The 17359-nt window shown below is 56.4% G+C and overlaps 1 protein-coding gene across 3 annotated transcripts in view; it reads left to right on the forward strand.

Moving 5' to 3' along the window:
* The first annotated feature begins 1903 nt into the window (after nt 1-1903).
* Nucleotides 1904-17359, forward strand: part of VIPR1 (vasoactive intestinal peptide receptor 1) — a 32603-nt gene continuing 17147 nt past the window's right edge. For all 3 annotated transcript variants that reach the window (XM_069475572.1, XM_069475573.1, XM_069475574.1), the window contains exons 1-2: nt 1904-2062; nt 12853-12961. In XM_069475572.1, coding sequence (XP_069331673.1) covers nt 1985-2062; nt 12853-12961 — 187 coding nt within the window. In that variant the 5' untranslated portion in view covers nt 1904-1984. The remainder of the gene's footprint in view (nt 2063-12852; nt 12962-17359) is intronic.

The raw sequence follows: 17359 nt of genomic DNA on the forward strand, positions 1-17359 counted from the left end.
GGGGGCCTCCAGGAGTGCGGATAGCAAGAGATGTCTGGTGATCATTTGGACACTCTCTCCACTGGGGGCCTTGGGCCCAAGCCCCAGAAAGGCCAGGGCAGAGGCCCACCACAGCTCCCAAATCTGAGGGAGGGCGTGTGTCCAGGCTCATTGATTATATCTGGAGGGAAGTGGAAATTGTGGGGAGCACAATAGCTCCCAGGGTCCTCCTCTGGCAAGGGGCTGCCTCTAGCTTCTCCACCTCTGTGCCCTCAGTGCACAACACAGGGTCTGGCACACAGCAAGCAACTAATAATCATGCATGGGAAGAAAAGAAGGAAGGAGGGAAGGAGAGAGGGAAGGAGGGAACAGAGGCAGAGAGAGGAGAAGAAAGAAGGAAGGAGGGTGGAATGATTGAAGGGAGGAAGGAAGGAGAGGAGGGAGGGAGAGAGAGAGAGAGAGGAAAGCAAGTGTGAGCATCCCAGATAGGCCTGGAAGAGGAGGGTTGGGGAGCTCATCCTTTCCCAGCTTTTCCCTGACTCCCCTTAAGCCCACCCCACTGCAGCGGCCCGAGTCTCTCTCGCTGTAGGGAGGGAAGCCGAGTGAGTCCTTTGGGAACTGCAGCGCACCTGCTGGTCAGCCGACGCCTGGAGCCGGGCCTCCTTAGAGTAGCCGCGTCCTGCGCCCTCCTCCTATCACACTGATCCACCATCCATCCTATCCCGCCTTCACGACCGCCACCTCCAGCCTCTGTTGTGCGGGTTTGGACCCTCGGAAAGAGGGAGAGTCAGCCACCTGCGCTTGGTCCGCAGGCAAACGCGCTCCCAGGGCGCAGAGCCGGTGAACCCGTGCGCCATTCTAGGGACGAAAAGACCGAGCCCGAAGGACCAGCCACATGTCACCCAGGGGAAGAGCCGCCCAGCCTTGGAAGCGCAGCACTAGAAGCAGGCAGCTCGGGTCCTGGCCCCTCTGCACCCCAGTCTCCCTGGCTGCAAAGTAGGGAAAGCGGGAGAGTACGAGGTCTATGGTTCGTTTTAGGTCAGCTGCCAAACCGACCCGCGGGCTGGAAACAGACCTTCCTTCCCCGCGCGAGGGCGCTGGCATTTCGGCCCAGCCTCCCTCGGGAGGTGCCCGGCCAAGACATGCGAGGGCGCGGACGCGCCATCCCCCTTGGAAGAGGTCCCCGGGGGTTGAAGGGCTGGGGCGCTCGTCCAGAGTCGAGAGCCCCGCCACGTCTCCCGGGAGCAGGGCCGGCGCCGAGGAACCCAGAGTCCCGCCTCGTTCGCGCCCTCGCTTCCCCTCCCTCGATCGGCCTCTTCGGCGCGACGGATGAGTTGGGGCGGTCGAAAATGGACCAAACAACGGCCCCACCTACTCCCGGTCGCTGCCAGCCCCAGGCCCTGTGCAAGGCCCCAGCCTGCTGCCGGGGGAGGTAAATGGAACTTTCTGTCTGGTAATCGGGTCTACGCACACAAGCCCTCTGAGTTGCAGAAGTGGGAAGTGGGGAGGCTGCCGGAGAGGCCTCTCGGAGGAGGTGGCTCCGAAGGTAGAGCCCTGGGATGGGGCTGAGCGGGTGTGCGGAGGTGGGAGACCACAGCCAGGCGCTTGGGAACGTCGTGAGCCAAGCAGAGGAGGATGGGGCATGTTGGGGTCTCGAGATTCCCGAGCTATGAGCGCCAAGGGTGGAAGGCCTGTGAATGCCTCACCACGGAAGACTGACGTGAGGACTCGCGGAGGGAGCGCAGGGACTCCCCACTCGCGGGGGCGCCTCAGCCCCGCCCCATACCTGCGCGGCGGCCCCGCCTCCTCCGATCCATTGGCTAGACCTGCCGCCCGTCAGACGAGCCCCCGGGGCCCGCCCCCAGCCCCAATCGGCGCCTCTTAGCGCCGCGGCCAGGGAGCCAGCAGCGCCAGTCTGCCAGGCTCCCGGCCATCGCCCGCGTGGTGCGCCGCCCGCCAGCCCTTTACTGGCGCGGGACCGCGCGCCGCGGGCTCAGGGCGGACCATGCGCCTGCCAAGCCTGCCGCCCGCTCGCTGGCTATGCGTGCTGGCAGGCGCCCTCGCCTGCGCCCTCGGCCCCGCGGTGAGTGTCCGCCGGGCCGCCCGGAGTCCTTGCAGCCAGGGGTGGAGTGGGGGCGGCGGGAGCCCAGCCGTCTGTGCGCGCGTCTGTGTAAGAGGAATAAGGGGCACCGATCGCCCGGTCTCGCCTTCTCCGTCCCAGACCGGATCTAGACCCGAAGGGTGGGGTCTTGGTCGTGCCCAGTCCTTCCCAGCTCAGCATCGGTGGAGGGGCTGGGGGGAAAGCGTGGGCCCCAGACTTGCCTTCCTTGTAGTGGCTGCGGGTGTGCGGGGAGTGGGGAGGCCAGTGGATGCAGGGTCGGGTACTGTGGTCGATTGAAATGGAAGGTCTGATACACTGTGGGTCGTCGTTGTGTGCTGTGCCTGTCTGGAGGTGTCTGTGGGGTGTCAGAATCAGACTCAGCGCTGGGCCTGAGAAGGGGTGCTTGGGATCAGGTCAGTGACAGGCAGACCCCTTCTTATGCCCTCCCACTGAGCAGAGCACAAAGATAGGGGAAGTCAAGGTGGAAGCTGGTGGGCAGTGAGGGGTTAGGGATGGTATTTAACAGGAGGGGACAGGCATGTGCATGGAGAAAGCTGAGCAGTGAGCCAATAGCCAACTTACAGTGGCCTCCCGCTTCCTGCCAACAGAGGCATGTGTATGCCCCTGACACCTGTGTACCCATGTGCCCTGTCTGTGGATGACTCACCTGGGCCACAGAGTAGACCCTGGTTGGGGAAGGAGATGCATGGTTTATCTTATTCTAAAAACAAGAAGACCTCAAGGCTCACTGAGTCTACCCAAGGCCATTTTATAGATGGGCAAAGTGAGGCCCAGAGACACAAGTGGCACACCTGTCCCCCTGGACAGAAGTTGATTTTCTCCCTAATCTTACCCCAGGCCTTGAGTAATCTGGAGTTGCTGCTTGGGCAGGGCCTAAACTGCCCGCTCCAGATTGGCTGGAAGAGTATGAGGGATCTTGATTATCTAGTCCATTCTATCCCATGATCACCTCCCTTACTGTCGCCCCCACAAGGAAAGGAATCTCTGTGTTTCCACCGAGCTGATGTCCTTGCACACCTTGGGGAGGGGAGCTCATTGCCTGTCCTAGGAGCAGACCTCTGACAACTGGCAGGAGCCTCCCCTCCTCCCATTGATAGCCATGAGACCCACCCCCTGAGCACTTGAAGCCTCACCAAGCTCTGGCCCTGAGGCCACAGCTCTGCCGCCACTCTCAGCCCCTCAGTGTCAGGAAGCCTCCAGACCTCCCTGACAACTCTCTGGTTCGCCCAACCCTGGGCCCCAGCCACTGAAACTCCTCTGGGATGAGCAAGGGATATTGGGACCACTGCTGATGCCCCATTCTCTCCTCCCTGAAGGCTTCTGAGCCCAGGGCAGAATGGTTTCAGTGGGGGTCCTCTCACACCAAGCCGTATCTGCCTCCCACCTCCTGAGACAGCCCAAGCCTGGCTCCTCCAATACCTACCTCCCCTGTCTCTCCACATCTTATTCATTTAGTGCCCAACTCTGTCTCCTCCTCTAGACAGCCTTCCCTGATTGCTTCCGCAAACTAAGCCCTCCCCCTAACCCTTCAGCTCTACTCACCTCCCAGTGGGGACTGTTCTGACCATCCCGTGGGGTCAAGAGCCAGAGTCTCTCACCTTCCCACGTTCCTCACAGCCCAGTGCAGGGGCGGTCCCACAGGGCAAGGGGAAGGGACTCAGCCAGGACGGGGTGAGGTCAGTCCTCTCTACCTCCCCCTCCTCCCCTCCAGCTAACACTCGCTCTCTCATGGAATGGACACCAGGCAATCCTGCTCCAGCCAGACTCAGGGCGGACGTTATCACAGTCATAAAATGGCAGCTGCAAAGTTCAGGTTGAAGGCCCAAGGCTGTCACTCCTGTTTATGGTGCCCTGACCTCAGCCTGGGAAAGGGAAATCTCTGAACAGGGAAGCAAAAAGGTAAAGAAAACCTCCAGTGTCTCAGAGCAGGAAGTGTGCCCCAAGGCCAGCCGTCAGGCCTTCCACCGCCCCTGCCCCCCTGTACAGCAGGCACAGGGACTTCTCACCAGTAACAGAGTTGCTCAGGGCAATGCCCAGCACAATGGGAGGCGGGGTGTGACCACGGGTCCCAGAGGAGGAGCAGACCCAGGCCCTGGGAAGATTTTCAGGCTGGTGGGGGAGACCAGACCCAGTGACTTGGAAGGGAGAGCCGAGGTGGAGGGAGAGCCCAGGGAGAGCACAGCCTCCCAGAACTGGGGGCAGGGGTTGTGAGAGGAACAGTCAGGGAAGGCTCCCTGGAGGAGGCAGGACAGTGCCCTGAAGAGTTTGGCCAAATGGAACAACCTTTCACCCCTCTGTTGGCAGGACCAATGGGCCTGACCCCAGAAGAAGGCAGAAGCTCCCAGCTCACTCCCAGCTCCCCGCAGAGTCTGGGATGGCCCAGGAGTTGGGGCAGGCTTGGCTCCTCCGATCCCGCTAAGATAGGTTACTGGCCACTGGCTCCTGAAGGCCTCGCCTTGCCATAGGCATCCTACTGCCCCTGCCACCTGCTTCTAGCCTCTCCAGAGGCTGGCCACAGCTGCCCAGGCTCTCTTGGCCCCCAACAGGTCACCCTGTGAGCTTTGGGCTGCAGCTGGGTTAGGCCCCCTCCTCAAGTAAAGTGACAGCCTCAGTTAGGCCTGCCCAGGGAACCCCAGGGACTGTGCTGGAAGAAGGAGCTCCCTTCAGAGGCTTCCACCCTCCCATCCTGGTGCCCTGAAGTTTCCGGGGCTTCCATGGGGAGCCCCAGCTGGGTCCAGGAGACCTGGTCCCCACTCCACTCCACAGCAATGGCCGGTTGGCCTGGGGAACATCTTTAATCTCTGTGCAAGGGCCTCAGTTTCTTCACCACAAAAGGGAGGTGACAGGGAACTGGGAAGAGGAGGCTGGGCTAGAGCCAGCCCCACCTGGGGACATAATCTTCCCCTGGAGCCCAGTGTCTCTGTGAAACAGGGTTGGTCTTCCAGGCAGGACTCCTGTGAGCTTTGAAGGAGGCAGTGAAAGTGGTGGTGTGAACTATGTATCGAGTCATCCCTTCCCCTTGATCCCAGCTTGGGAGCCCTGTGGACCTTTATACAGCCATCTCTTGCCCCCACCTGCCCAGGGGTCCCCACGGCAGGCAGGAGTCCTGGGGAGGGGGGATGACCTCACGACGTGGCCAGACAACCTGGGGGGTGAGGCTCCGGGCCCCCTCACAGCATGGGCAGCCTCAGTGGAAATCCAGCATGTGCCAGGACGCCAGGGTAGGGCCTCTAGCCTGCCACCCTCCTGCCACTGCTGGGCCCCTCACTGCGGCCCTCTGGCCATGGAGGAGGAATGGGGCCTGGGGACTATATGAGGTCTTGTCCCTGTCTCCCGGCGCCTTCTGTCGACCTCCCAGACTGCATCCTCCCGTTCAACTTCTCAACACAAAACGGTTTTCATTACACCAAGTGGAAAATTTCAATATGTACAAACTCTCTCTAATACCTTAGAAGTATTTGTGAAGAAGAAAAAGAAACACAATTCAATCTCTCCACCACATGTACAGTTATTTTTTTTACTTTTATTATGAAAATTTTCAAACAAGTAGAGAGAATACTATAATGAACATGCAACTACCCAATTCCTAGGTTTGACAATTATCAACATTTGACATTAATATTTGCATTATTTGCTTTTTGGCTGAAGTATTTTTTTTTTTTTTTTTTTTTCGAGATAGAGTCTCACTCTGTTGCCCGGGCTAGAGTGAGTGCCGTGGTGTCAGCCTAGCTCACAGCAACCTCAAACTCCTGGGCTCAAGCGATCCTCCTGCCTCAGCCTCCCGAGTAGCTGGGACTACAGGCATGCACCACCATGCCCGGCTAATTTTTTCTATATATATATTTTAGTTGGCCATATAATTTCTTTCTATTTTTAGTAGAGACGGGGTCTCGCTCTTGCTCAGGCTGGTCTCGAACTCCTGACCTCGAGCGATCCACCCGCCTCGGCCTCCCAGAGTGCTAGGATTACAGGCGTGAGCCACCGCACCCGGCCTATTTTAAAGTAAAATATAGACATCCTGACCTTCTACCCCAAATGATTTCAAGACACATCTCTAAAACCAAAGGACATTTTCCTATATAACTATGATACTATCGTTACACCTAACAAAATTAACAGGGATTCCTTAATATCTAGTGTTCAAATATCCCCAGCCAGAATTTAATCAAGCACCACAAGATGAGTGGTGATGTTATTGGAGGGTGGTCTTATCACAGGAGCTTTCCTGTCTGTCTGATGGGGCTGCACAGCAAGCTGGCAGGGTCACGAGGAAGGAACAGGGGGTCTTGGCAGTGAACATCGAGCTGGGCTGCACTGGGCAGGGTTGTTTTTACACGCCTCCTTTCTCATGTGGTTCATGAGATGAGGATTTATATCTCTCAGGAAGTGCCTCCTGCTATCTAACTTAAAAACAAGTTCTTCCTGAACAGCGGGTCACCAGATGAGAGGAAGAGTCACCAACCAACCTCTGTGTACCGAGAACTCACAGCCTGTGGCTCCCTGTGCTGGTGCCCAACTCTTTGCAGGTGGCCCCAACTCCGATGTCGCCCACAGACATTGTGTTTGTAAACTGAGTCCTGCAAACCCCAATTCCCTAGGGGTGGCCAGGATCACTTTCAAGGGGCAGGGGATTTAAACTGAATGCTTAGCCAGAATCCCTGCTGTCCCTGCCATCACTGCATGATCCTCTGCAAAGAAACCCTGGAAGGCTTCATGGCCCAAAGGAAACTTTCCAAGAAGAGCCCTTAGATGGGAACCAGCTCAATGTCTTTGCTTGAATTCTCCTAATTACAAGAGCTCTTGTCCTGGTATCACTCTGAGCTGTGGAAAGTTCTTTCTGGCCCCAAGCCCGAACCTATATCCCTGTGTCCCCCCACCCACCCACCCCAGCAACACACACACACACACACACACACACACCTCACTTCTCATTCTACTCTTCTACCATCCAGAGCTCAGCCTTCCCCAAGAGGAGGTGTGGCTGGCAAAATTTGAATTTGCAGAGAGCAGACTTCGGGCTATTGGCAAAGGGATGTAAAAATACAGAAAAAAGAAGAGAAATCAGACTGCAGTAGGGGACGAGGGGAGATGACAGACTGGAGACCTCTCTGGTAGGTATGGCTGCCTATGGGTAGGACCTTCAGACTGCCTGGGGTTATGCAAGGCACCATGGCTGTGGCCAGGCCGGGGCATAGACGGCAGGACCAGCCTGGTATGAGGGCCAAACTAGGGCTTTGGCAATAACTGCTAACCCTGCTGGCTGTCCCCTGGTGCCTAGCTAGTGTCCTTTACATGTGACCCTTGACACAACCCTAGAAGTAGGTCATGCTGTTTCTGTCCCCATTTTACAGATGAGGATGATTAAGTTGCCCAAGTCACCCAGCCAGGAAGTGGCAGACAGTCTGATTCCGGAACCTGTGATCTTAACTGTGCTCTGCCACCTCACCAAGAAGAGCTACTTCTTCCAGAGGGGCCATGGCACACCACACACTGCCCTGGGACATTAGAGATATTTAATTATAATAGTAAAATGTAAAAATCTGAAGTGACAGCTCAGTGATTTGTCACACGTGTGTATACACCTGTGTAGCCACCGCCCAGGTCAATCTATTACACATTCCTGTCACCCCAGCAGGCATCCTCATGCCTCTTCACATATAAGATGAGGTTTTATTTCAACTTCTTTTGGTGCAGTCTGCAAAGCTGGGAGCATGTTTCCCCTCTCTTCTGTGACTTCTGGATCCCACCATCTACCATACCCTCCTATGTCCCTCACTCCCTCCCTTCCTGCCCTTCCCTCCTCACCCCTGGCCTCTCACAACAGGACCTCCATCTCCTTACCAATTCACACACAAGAGCCAGCACACAGGGGCAGGCTGGGACATCGGTCCCGTGTGCTTTTGATCACACTGCTTTCTCTCTGAGTCCTGTGTCTCTTTGTTACCCCATGATTTCTGGGATGGGCGTAAATAAATGATGGGGTGTGAGATGGCTTCCGTTAAAGGCTGGAATAGTGGGGGAGAAGGTAAATGGGACCACTCCCGGGCCCCCTCTACTGCCCTCTACTCCCAATCCCCCTGCCACCTCTAACAGGCTCAGGCAGGAAGAAAAGAGCCCTCCTATGGCAAACCTCAGCAGCACAAATCAAAATCTTCCATGGTGGCTCCCAGTACGTGGAGAGTTGCAGACAGATTCTTCCTCCTGTCTCACCTTAGCCAGCCTACTGCATTTGGTCCTCCTCTCGGAGACCAGCTGCTCCTCAGGGGGACTCCCGCTCCCCTGAGTTGAGGCTGGGGGTTCTGACCCTAGGCAGTAGCTGGTCTCAGGCTGCCCACAAGGGGATTGGATATGGCCTACTACCGGGAGCTGTGCCTACCCTGTCTTTCAGAGCCCCTAGCATCTAACAGCTACAACTCCAAGCACCTTCACCCACATGCCCATCCCCACCCCAGCCTTTGCTCCAGATCTCAGGGAGCCCACAGGGGAGGAGAAAGCAGGACTTTCTCCTGAGCCCCTCACCAATTCCTGTGCTGGGCTGAGCTCCAAGAAGTAAGCTTAAAGTCAGCTTGACCCTGCAGCTGAGCTGAGGCTGGGAAGTTTGGGACCAGACTGGACTCCCAATACCTTCTCTAGGACAGGAGTTCCTGCGGCCAGGAGAAGGGACCCAGGCAGGAGTGAGGAAACCCACAGCATCTCCTCAGTCCTGGTCGTCTTCTGTCCCATGCCATGCTATTAGCTGGACATGGGAAGTGACTGAAAAGGAGTTGGCAAGAGAGCCCTGAGTCTGGTTGGGGATGGGAATTAACCAAATCCTGTTAATTCTACCTGATCACTTGGGCCCTCTCCTCTCTATACCCACTCCCCTGCCTGCCTTAACCCAGGCCTCATCAGTCCCTGCCTGGACTGTGCAGTAGCTTTCAGCCCCACCACCTGCAACCTGAGGGATCTTTGTAAAATGTGTGACCCCCATCCTCAGGCTCCTGCTTCAAATCTCTGATGGTCCCCAAAGGCCTAGGAGTCAAAGTTCATACTTCAAAACTGGCATCCCAGCCCTTCTAATCCCACCCCTAGTCAAACTTGTCTCCTGATGCCACAGAACTCCTTGCTGCAGCTCTACCAAGCTTCTTGCAACCTTGCATGTGTTAGGCATTTGCATGCCTCCATGCTTGTGCACAAGCCACTCCTGCTTCCTGGGGTGCTCTTCCTCTACCTCTAATTATCTAACTCTTACATATCCTCTAAGACCTACCTCTACAGAATGGGTACAGAATACCCACTCTGTATGAACCCCACACTCCGGCTAGATCCCACCCTGGAACTCTTCCCTGGGATCGGTAGACTTGGCTATATTTGGCCACGGAATTTTCCAACTCTCTCCGTGTGCCTAGAGTCCAGAGGGATAATGAGGATGTTTAGAATAGGGAAATAAGTGAGAGAGGAAGTCCAAAGTCTGCCTGAATTCCTCAGTGATAAGGGCTGGAGGGAGCTGCCCTGGCCCTGGCCCTCAAAGGGCAATGGTTGACCAGATGGCCCAAGGCAAGGCTGTGCAAAAGGGTTGATGTGGTCCAAATCAGTGGTCAGAGACTTAGGTCCTGTCTGGGAATGTGCATTTGCTGAGTGACCTCAGGTCTCTCTTTGGGTCTCCATTTCCTCTACCCCTCTCCAGATGGGCCCAGCACTCAACTAAATTGTGGCAAAGACAGAGCACATCTTCCAGACCACCCACACTTTATTCAGAGACACCGTAGGCTCCTGTACCCACCCCTCCCTTCTCTGTGAACTGCCCGTCATGAAGGGCTCCGTAGCTGTGCTGCTAGGGGAGCAGAGTTGGCTAGAGCAGCTGACCCAACACCTTCTACCCTCAGACAGTGGGAAGCAGAAGCTGCCAAAACCCTAGGTGCCCACAGTGATTGGGAAAGAAATATCTGTTGGCAAGCCACATGGCCATAGCCCTAGCTCATGAGGGCCCAGAAAGTAAGGTCATCCATTGTCCTTTCTCAGCCCATAAGGCTGGACACTTTTAGTTACAGGGACATAAAACTCAACTGACTCAAGCCATAAAGAAAGGCATTGGCTTGTGTTGCTGGAAGCAGAGCTAATTTCAGGCATGGCTGGATTCAGGGGCTCAGACCATGTGAAGAGGGCCTGGTTTTTCTCTGGCTCTCTATTCTGCCTTCAGCTGTGCGGCCTTCATTATCATGTTTCACTTGTCAACAAGATGGCAGAAGAAGCCCCAGCCCCTGCATCCTTTAAGATTTCCACTCCAGTGGGAAAAAACAAATCCACTTGCCTCATTGCTTGATCCAAAGTCCCAGGGGTGAGCTTCCTGGCTCTGAGTAGCCTGACACGGGCCATGTGCCAGGCACTGTGGCCTGGAATGCTCTGGTTGACTTAAGTCTTGGTCACATGTCAATCTCCTGGAAGAGGGTTCATCAGACCCCCATGAACTCTGAGTAGGGAAGGAGACGGCTTCCCAGACAAAGGTGAGGACATGGCACCAGAGGGAAGTAAAGGATGGTGGAAGGCGGAAACAATAGACATCCACTACCAACCATCCTGCATTCACGCTGCAGTGTGATGGGAGGTGGAATGGGCGGGAGGATCAGGAGAGGCTGGGAAGGGACCGGAAAGCAGAAAGAACCTGTTGGAGATGGACAACAGAGCCGGGAAGGTACCTGGGAGAGAAGTGTGCTCCAAGACAAGCAAAATAGACCAAAGGTGGGACACAAGCTCGGGCGACCAGTCCCCAGGTTCTTCTTCCAGAGGCCACCTCTGAGATCCACCTGGCCATTCTTCCCCCATACTTGAGGAAGCCAGAAACAGACCCCTCAAGACAGAGCACGTTGAGCATTTCAGCCTGAGTACCCTATGGGCAAGAGGGGAAGCACATGACCCCAAAGAGAAACCACAGGCACAGAGTTTCCTTTAAGTCTTGTCTCTTTTCTTTTAACAGTTATACAAATATTAATAATTGTATCCGCTCTATAACGGATCTGTGTTACTTTAGCATGCCAAGTTCTAAATGACTCACCATTTAATGTCTTTACCCCAACTCGCTGATAAAGTTAAAAATCCAAGATAGAACCCATGTTTGCTGTGTGGCTTCCAGGCCACTGGCACATGGGCAGGTGAGGTCTGGACGCTGGAGAAGACTGAGCGGAGCCCTGGGCAAGGAGTCCTGCCGCTAGACCTGGGCTAGGTCAGCCATGGTGTCATCTGCATATGGCAAAGTTGGGCGACAGAGGACCTGTGACACAATGAGGCCCAACCAAAGCCTTCAGCAGGAAGTGGGGGAGCTATGAAGGTGGCAGGAACTTAACTGTGTGGCCTCTTGGACACTGTGGTGTCCAGCATCAGCTTGGACCTCTCTCCCATCCACAGCAATGGAGAGCTCACTGCCACCCGGGATGCAGAGCCCGCAATGGGGCTGACTTACGTAGAACAATGGTCAAAGTGCTAAGTACTTTGGTGCCTGCAGACCAGGCGGGGCCCCCTAAAGGGAGGAAATGAGGGGGAGTCCCCCACCTATGCTCTTCCCACAGACCCACTGTAAGAAACCCTAAGTCAGCAGGGGAGGGATTGAAGCCCAGGGAGGCAAGGGCCAGGGTGGGAGGGACAAGCTAGAGGAGACACTGAGAATGTGTGATTCTGGAGAGGTCTCGCTGGACCCTCTCCTGTGGCCCCGGCAGGGACTGTGACGTTCTCCTCCCCAGATAGAGATGAGGAAACTGATGTGCGGTTGCCAGGGCCAGAACCCACTTTCCTAAAGTCAAAGAGAAAAGAGCTGCCACCAGCTCAGCGGTTTCTCCGTGGAGGCCTTCACCTGCCCTTCCCCACCCAACAGTTCCCAAGGCCTGATTTTCTCTGGCTGTGCCTGGACAGCCATCCCCCGCGACTCACATGTCTTCCCCAAAGCCAGCGTCCCCTGTCACACAGGTCTGGCCCCACCCCTGACGCTTGGCCAGGGCCCAGAGGTGGAGAGGGAAGAAGCTTGGGCTTCCCCGTCACTTCTGCCCCCCTTCTCAGGGGAGGGGAGGGCTGCTGGGCTCCCAGAGGGGCCTCTTTTACTTCCTTAAACTTCCCCACCCCCATTAGATCTGGCACAGCTTGAATTATTTAGACGCTAGAAAGGAGGCAAGTGAGATCTGGGCAAGTAGGGCCAGAGTCCCCTTCCCAGCCCAGAAACCAGGGGACAGAGCACAGGCTCCTGGAGCGAGGACAAAGGCTGGAAAATGCAGCCGGACTCCTGGATTCCTCCCAGGGCTGGCCCCAGGAACCAGAGGCCAGGATCTAATTCCCCACAGCAAGGTAGCGCTAGCTGGGCCCACCCATCCAGGGAGATGGAGGCAGGGACAGAGGACTCCCAAGCCAAGCTGGAGAGTGGCAGTGTCCAGAGGGCCAGCTCAGGGCTCTAAGGAGAGGCCCTCTTGCCTCTGTCTGGGGTCGTGCCACCACAAAGAGACAGAGTCGTTATAGCTGCAGCACTGTTGGGAGAGCCACTAAGAAGCCATGACAGGGCGCTCAAGGTGGGCCCAACTTTGGGGACAGTGGACAACTGTTTGAGGTCAGATCCAGGTCAGGTTCAGGTTTCAGTTGGGCTGGGATCGGGTTTCAGTCTGGGGCTGCAATTGGGGTTCAGTTGAACTTGGGTCCCCTCCAGGGTGAGAGCAGTTTCAGCGCAGTGACTGGGCCCTCCACACTCCTGAGTGATTGGCGAGGCTGATGAGCCCCTCCCTGTCTCCGTCCCCCAGGGCAGCCAGGCAGCCATGCTGCAGCAGGAGTGTGACTATCTGCAGATGATCGAGGTGCAGCGCAAGCAGTGCCTGGACGAGGCCCAGCTGGAGAACGACACCACCACAGGTGAGGGCACCGTGGGAGGAGGGGAGCTGCAGACCCCCGCAGGACCCCGTGTTTCCTCACCTCACGAGCCCCGATCCAAGCCACATTCGTTCCACGTTTGTTGGATGGGGACCCCAGGACGGGGATCACACCACAGAGCTGCTGGCTGGTGAGGAGGGCCTGCAGGGGGCCAGATGGAAGAAGGAAGGGGCTGACTGGCCTCCACGTCCCCAACACCCCAGCCCAGGTCTGGGGAGCTCCCAGCACCAGCTGAGGAGGACGTACTAAGCTGGGGTTCTGAAAAGTGCATGGACCAATCTGCCTTTGGGGCTCCCTATCCCTCTTCTCCAGGAAAAATGGAGATGATGCCCATGGCCGCCAGCCCACCCAGGATGGGAAGCACAGGGTACTGTGTGGCGGGGGGCATGGCCAATGAGAGTAGGCAAGTTTCAGGAACCCCCACCCCTCCCAAAGGAGGGCTGGGATGGGGACAACTGGCCCCAGAACCCCACACTCCTGGATTAGCTCCTGTACTATATTAGCATCTCAGAGGAAGAGCAGGGGACATTCAGTCACAGTGTGTGACCCCCACAGGGACCACATGGAGCTCAAAGCCATCTCAGCAGTCCAGAGCAAGAAGGGGCACCAGGCTAGTCCGACAGGTCTGGAATACTCACCATGGGGAGGTGGGTGGGGAGGCTCAGCTCCTTCCTCTCAAACCTAGGCTCTGCCACCGGGACACCCAGAGGAGTTATGGTGACACACACACACACACACACACACACACACACGTGCAGGCCCCTCGGCCTACACAGGTGCACACACTGGCCTCCTCTTCCCAACCCATGCCCAGCCGGCCAGAGGAACCATCAGCTCATTATCCTGCTGATTAGCCGAGTCAAGGTCAGCCCCAGAGGCTGAGCACATGGGGCTGCCAGCTACTCCCTCAGGGGTCTGGGAGAGCTCCAGCCTGGCAGTGTGAGGGGTGGTGCCAGCTTCCCAGACCAGACAGCAGGGCCATCACCCCCCACTTAGCTCAGAGCGGCCCAGGGTGAGAATAGGAGGAGTTCCTCGGAAAGGAGCCACTTGAGCCAGACTTGGAGGGTGGGCAGGTTTGAAGAAACAGAGAGGCTGGGAAGGTGGGAGGCACCCAGGCAGACTGCCCACAGGAAGTGGGAGGTGGGTGTCAGGTTCAAGGCTCACGAGACATGGAGGGAGGGCTGGCACCTCAGGGCTGGAGGCAGTGAGGTGGCCGCTTGCTCTGGGCCTCCACCCCAGGCCATGCCCCGAGGCTAAGCTTAGTTACAGAACAGCCTTGCTCAGGAGTCAGGAGCATCTTTACGTCTTCCCAGCCCCCAGGCTCCCTCGCCACCTTTCTGAGGCTGACAGTTCTGTGACCCCTCCTGGGTCCCTCTTCTTAGGCCAGGTACCCAGCTCTCTGGCTCCTGCACCGTAAGTGAGTGTGTTTAGCCTCACAGAGAGGCTTTGCCTCCCCTGGGTCTCAAGGCAGGACGGCCCCCTGTTTCCTAGGGCCCAGAGACTGAGGTCTGGGTCAAGGGGTGGCTGGACCTGCCACTACCTACATGCCCCAGCCCACCCCACCAGGGCAGGGGGGCAGGCCCCAATGGTGGGATTATGGGCAGCCCTGAGAGGCCCAGACCCCAGACTCTAGGCCTCACTGCAGCACCTCCCAGGCCCTGGGGCAGGCCACCCTCGTGATTCTGATGAGGTCATTGCTGGCACAGCATGCCTGTTGGGTGCCAACACCCTGTCACCAGCAGCCTGGGATCCAGAGGAGGGCAGGCATGGGTTAGGGGCCATCGGTCTCCCCATGGCCATGTGTGAGGCTCTGTGTGTGTTCGTGCACAACCAGGTGTGTGCTCCTGGCCCATGTCTGTCCGGGACGGTGTCTGTGCCTCTGGGGTCTGTAACTCTGTGTGAGTCAGGAGTGTGTGTCTATTTAGGCCTGCACATGCCTAGGTGTGTCTGCCTGGTGTGCTGCGTGTCAGTTTGGGAGTGTGCCCATCAGTGTGAATGTTGGTGGTATGTCCAGACATGCCTGTCTCTATGCAGGTATGTCTCTGTGAGTTGTGTGTTTCTGTGTGCCGGTTTGCTTGTGTCTGTGGTCTTTCCATGTCCAGATAAGTATACATATATGTATGTTTGCATGTGTGTCTGGGGTTCCATGTGCCTGGAAGTACATGTCAGTGTGTGTGTTTGTGTGCACACAAGTCTATGAAATAACACAGCAGAGGCTCACCCCACCTGGCCTCACCATCCCTCACCCAGGCTTGGGGCTGGGCTTTCCTTTTGGGGTCACAGCCCCTAATGGGCACACACAGCCACCCTAGGCCCGGTGTCTCTGTGGGCCTGGTGACATGTGTGATGGAGCCTGTGGGGCCTCCCTGGGGTAAGCACACCCAAAATACTCCCAGGGCCCAGCCCAGGGCAACAAGCCAGTCCAGATACCAAATATTTTCATGGTTGTCACCCTCTCTACTGCTGTCACCCCAACCCTGCTGCCTTAGAAAACCAGCCCTGTCCTGCCTCCTGCAGGACCTCGCCTCACCACGTCCCCCAGACTGTCCTCTCTTCCCTGGCTCCCCTGCCCAGCCCACTGCCCTGCTCGCTGACCGAGCGCAGTTCACAGCCCAGCCTTGGTGGTGCTGAGATTCCTTGAGGTCAAGTGTGGCCTCCCCAAGGACAGAGCCCAGTCCCCTTCTCTTCTGTCCCACCCCTGGTGAAGGAGAGCTCAGGGCCAGAGACCCAGCCCCAAATCTGCTCCCCAACCTGTGCTGGCGGCTGGAGAGTCAGAGAGCCCCAATCTGGCAGAGACCCAGAAACAATAGCTGGCCTACAAAACAGGGTGTGCCCAGCACTGTCAGAGAAGGGTAAACAAAGTCCAGCAGCAACAAAATTCCCAAAGAAATGACATCGAGCCCTTCTGGCCAGGAGGAGAGGGAGCCTGTGCATAGGCTGCGCCACTCACCGGCGGTGGGACCTCGGACTAGTTGCCTAATCTCTCTGTGCCTCAGTGTCCTCCCCTGTGAAATAGAAGAGTTAAATAAGTCATTCATTTAAAGTGGTTAGAGCAGTGCCTGGCACACACAAAGGCTACGTAAGTGTTTGCTATTATTATAATAACAGAGTCTTGAACCATGAGCAGGATTTGACTGGTCCGAAGGGCCCCTACATGACCTCCAGAGAGGCTGCCACAGAATGGGGGAGGGCCTGGCAGCCAGGGTGACACCACAGAGCCCTCAGGACAGCCTGGGGTGGAGATGGTTGGGGTCCACGAGGAAGGGAGGCCGTACTCTCTGGCCAGGCCCTGAGGATGCCGGTGTCCTCCTCGGCCTTCGGCTGCAGGTGCCACCTGACTGCTGCAGCCCCAGAAGGTACCCCTCCCCTCTGCCAGCCCACTCCAGCACTCAGAGTCCCGAGGCTGCTCCCCAAGGGAGGACATCCCTCCACCTCCTCTTCCCAGACTCCCCTCTTGGGAACTCATGAACCTTCGGACCTGGGCTGGGCTGGGCTTGGCCCAGCTGGCGTTGACTTTGGCTCAGGGGTTGGGTTTCCTGAGCAAATCTAAGGACTGGCAGGATTGCAAAGAGACAATTAAGCCTCCCTCATGGGAGGGGGTCTAGAGTAGTCTTAGTCCTCCAGGAGCACTCAGCTCCTGAACAGGCAAAAGCATGGCATTTGCATCTGCCTATTAAAGCAGACCCTTAGGAACCCCACTGAGCGTCCCTGGCCAGGCTCTGCAAGGCGAATAGCTGCAAGGTGCAGAACACAGCCTGCGACGCATTTTTCTCTGAACTCGCTCTCTGACAACACCCCCACCGTCACAATTCACAATCTGAGTTTTGCTGCCCAGAGCTGCTGAGCACCTGTGTTGCTCAAGAACTAGCCGTACCCCAATATACTCATCAGCCCAGCACCTCGTTTTTATAACAGACATTTTCTAATGCCCCCTTTACTATCATAAAACGAAATTCAGGACACACACTCATTCACTTTTATAAAAAATGATGTTCTAGCTGTAATGTGAAAGAATAATTAAAAGGCAAGTAATTTCTAATAAAGTACTGTGTACACGTTCAGGCATGATTGCACTAAAAGAAGATGTAGTCTGTAGGTTGTGCCTATAAATATAAATTCCGGCAATGTGAGACCTATAAATGTAGATTGACATGTGCGGGCGGTTGTATCAGTGACTCAAATATTACAGGCAGCTCTGCTGTAGGTAACATGATTTTCCAAAACGTTGAACAACTCTCAGGAAAGTTCCAAACAAAGTAAAGCACAGTCTTGGCTCCCTTTACTCAGTGGTTGCATTCCTGGAAAACTTCATGTATGTCAAACCTGTGCAATAGCTACCTTGTGTTTATATGTGAAATGAGTAAGAGTCCAGGCTGTGGT

Source organism: Eulemur rufifrons, chromosome 7 (genome assembly GCF_041146395.1).
Source record: "Eulemur rufifrons isolate Redbay chromosome 7, OSU_ERuf_1, whole genome shotgun sequence".
Lineage (NCBI taxonomy): Eukaryota > Metazoa > Chordata > Mammalia > Primates > Lemuridae > Eulemur > Eulemur rufifrons.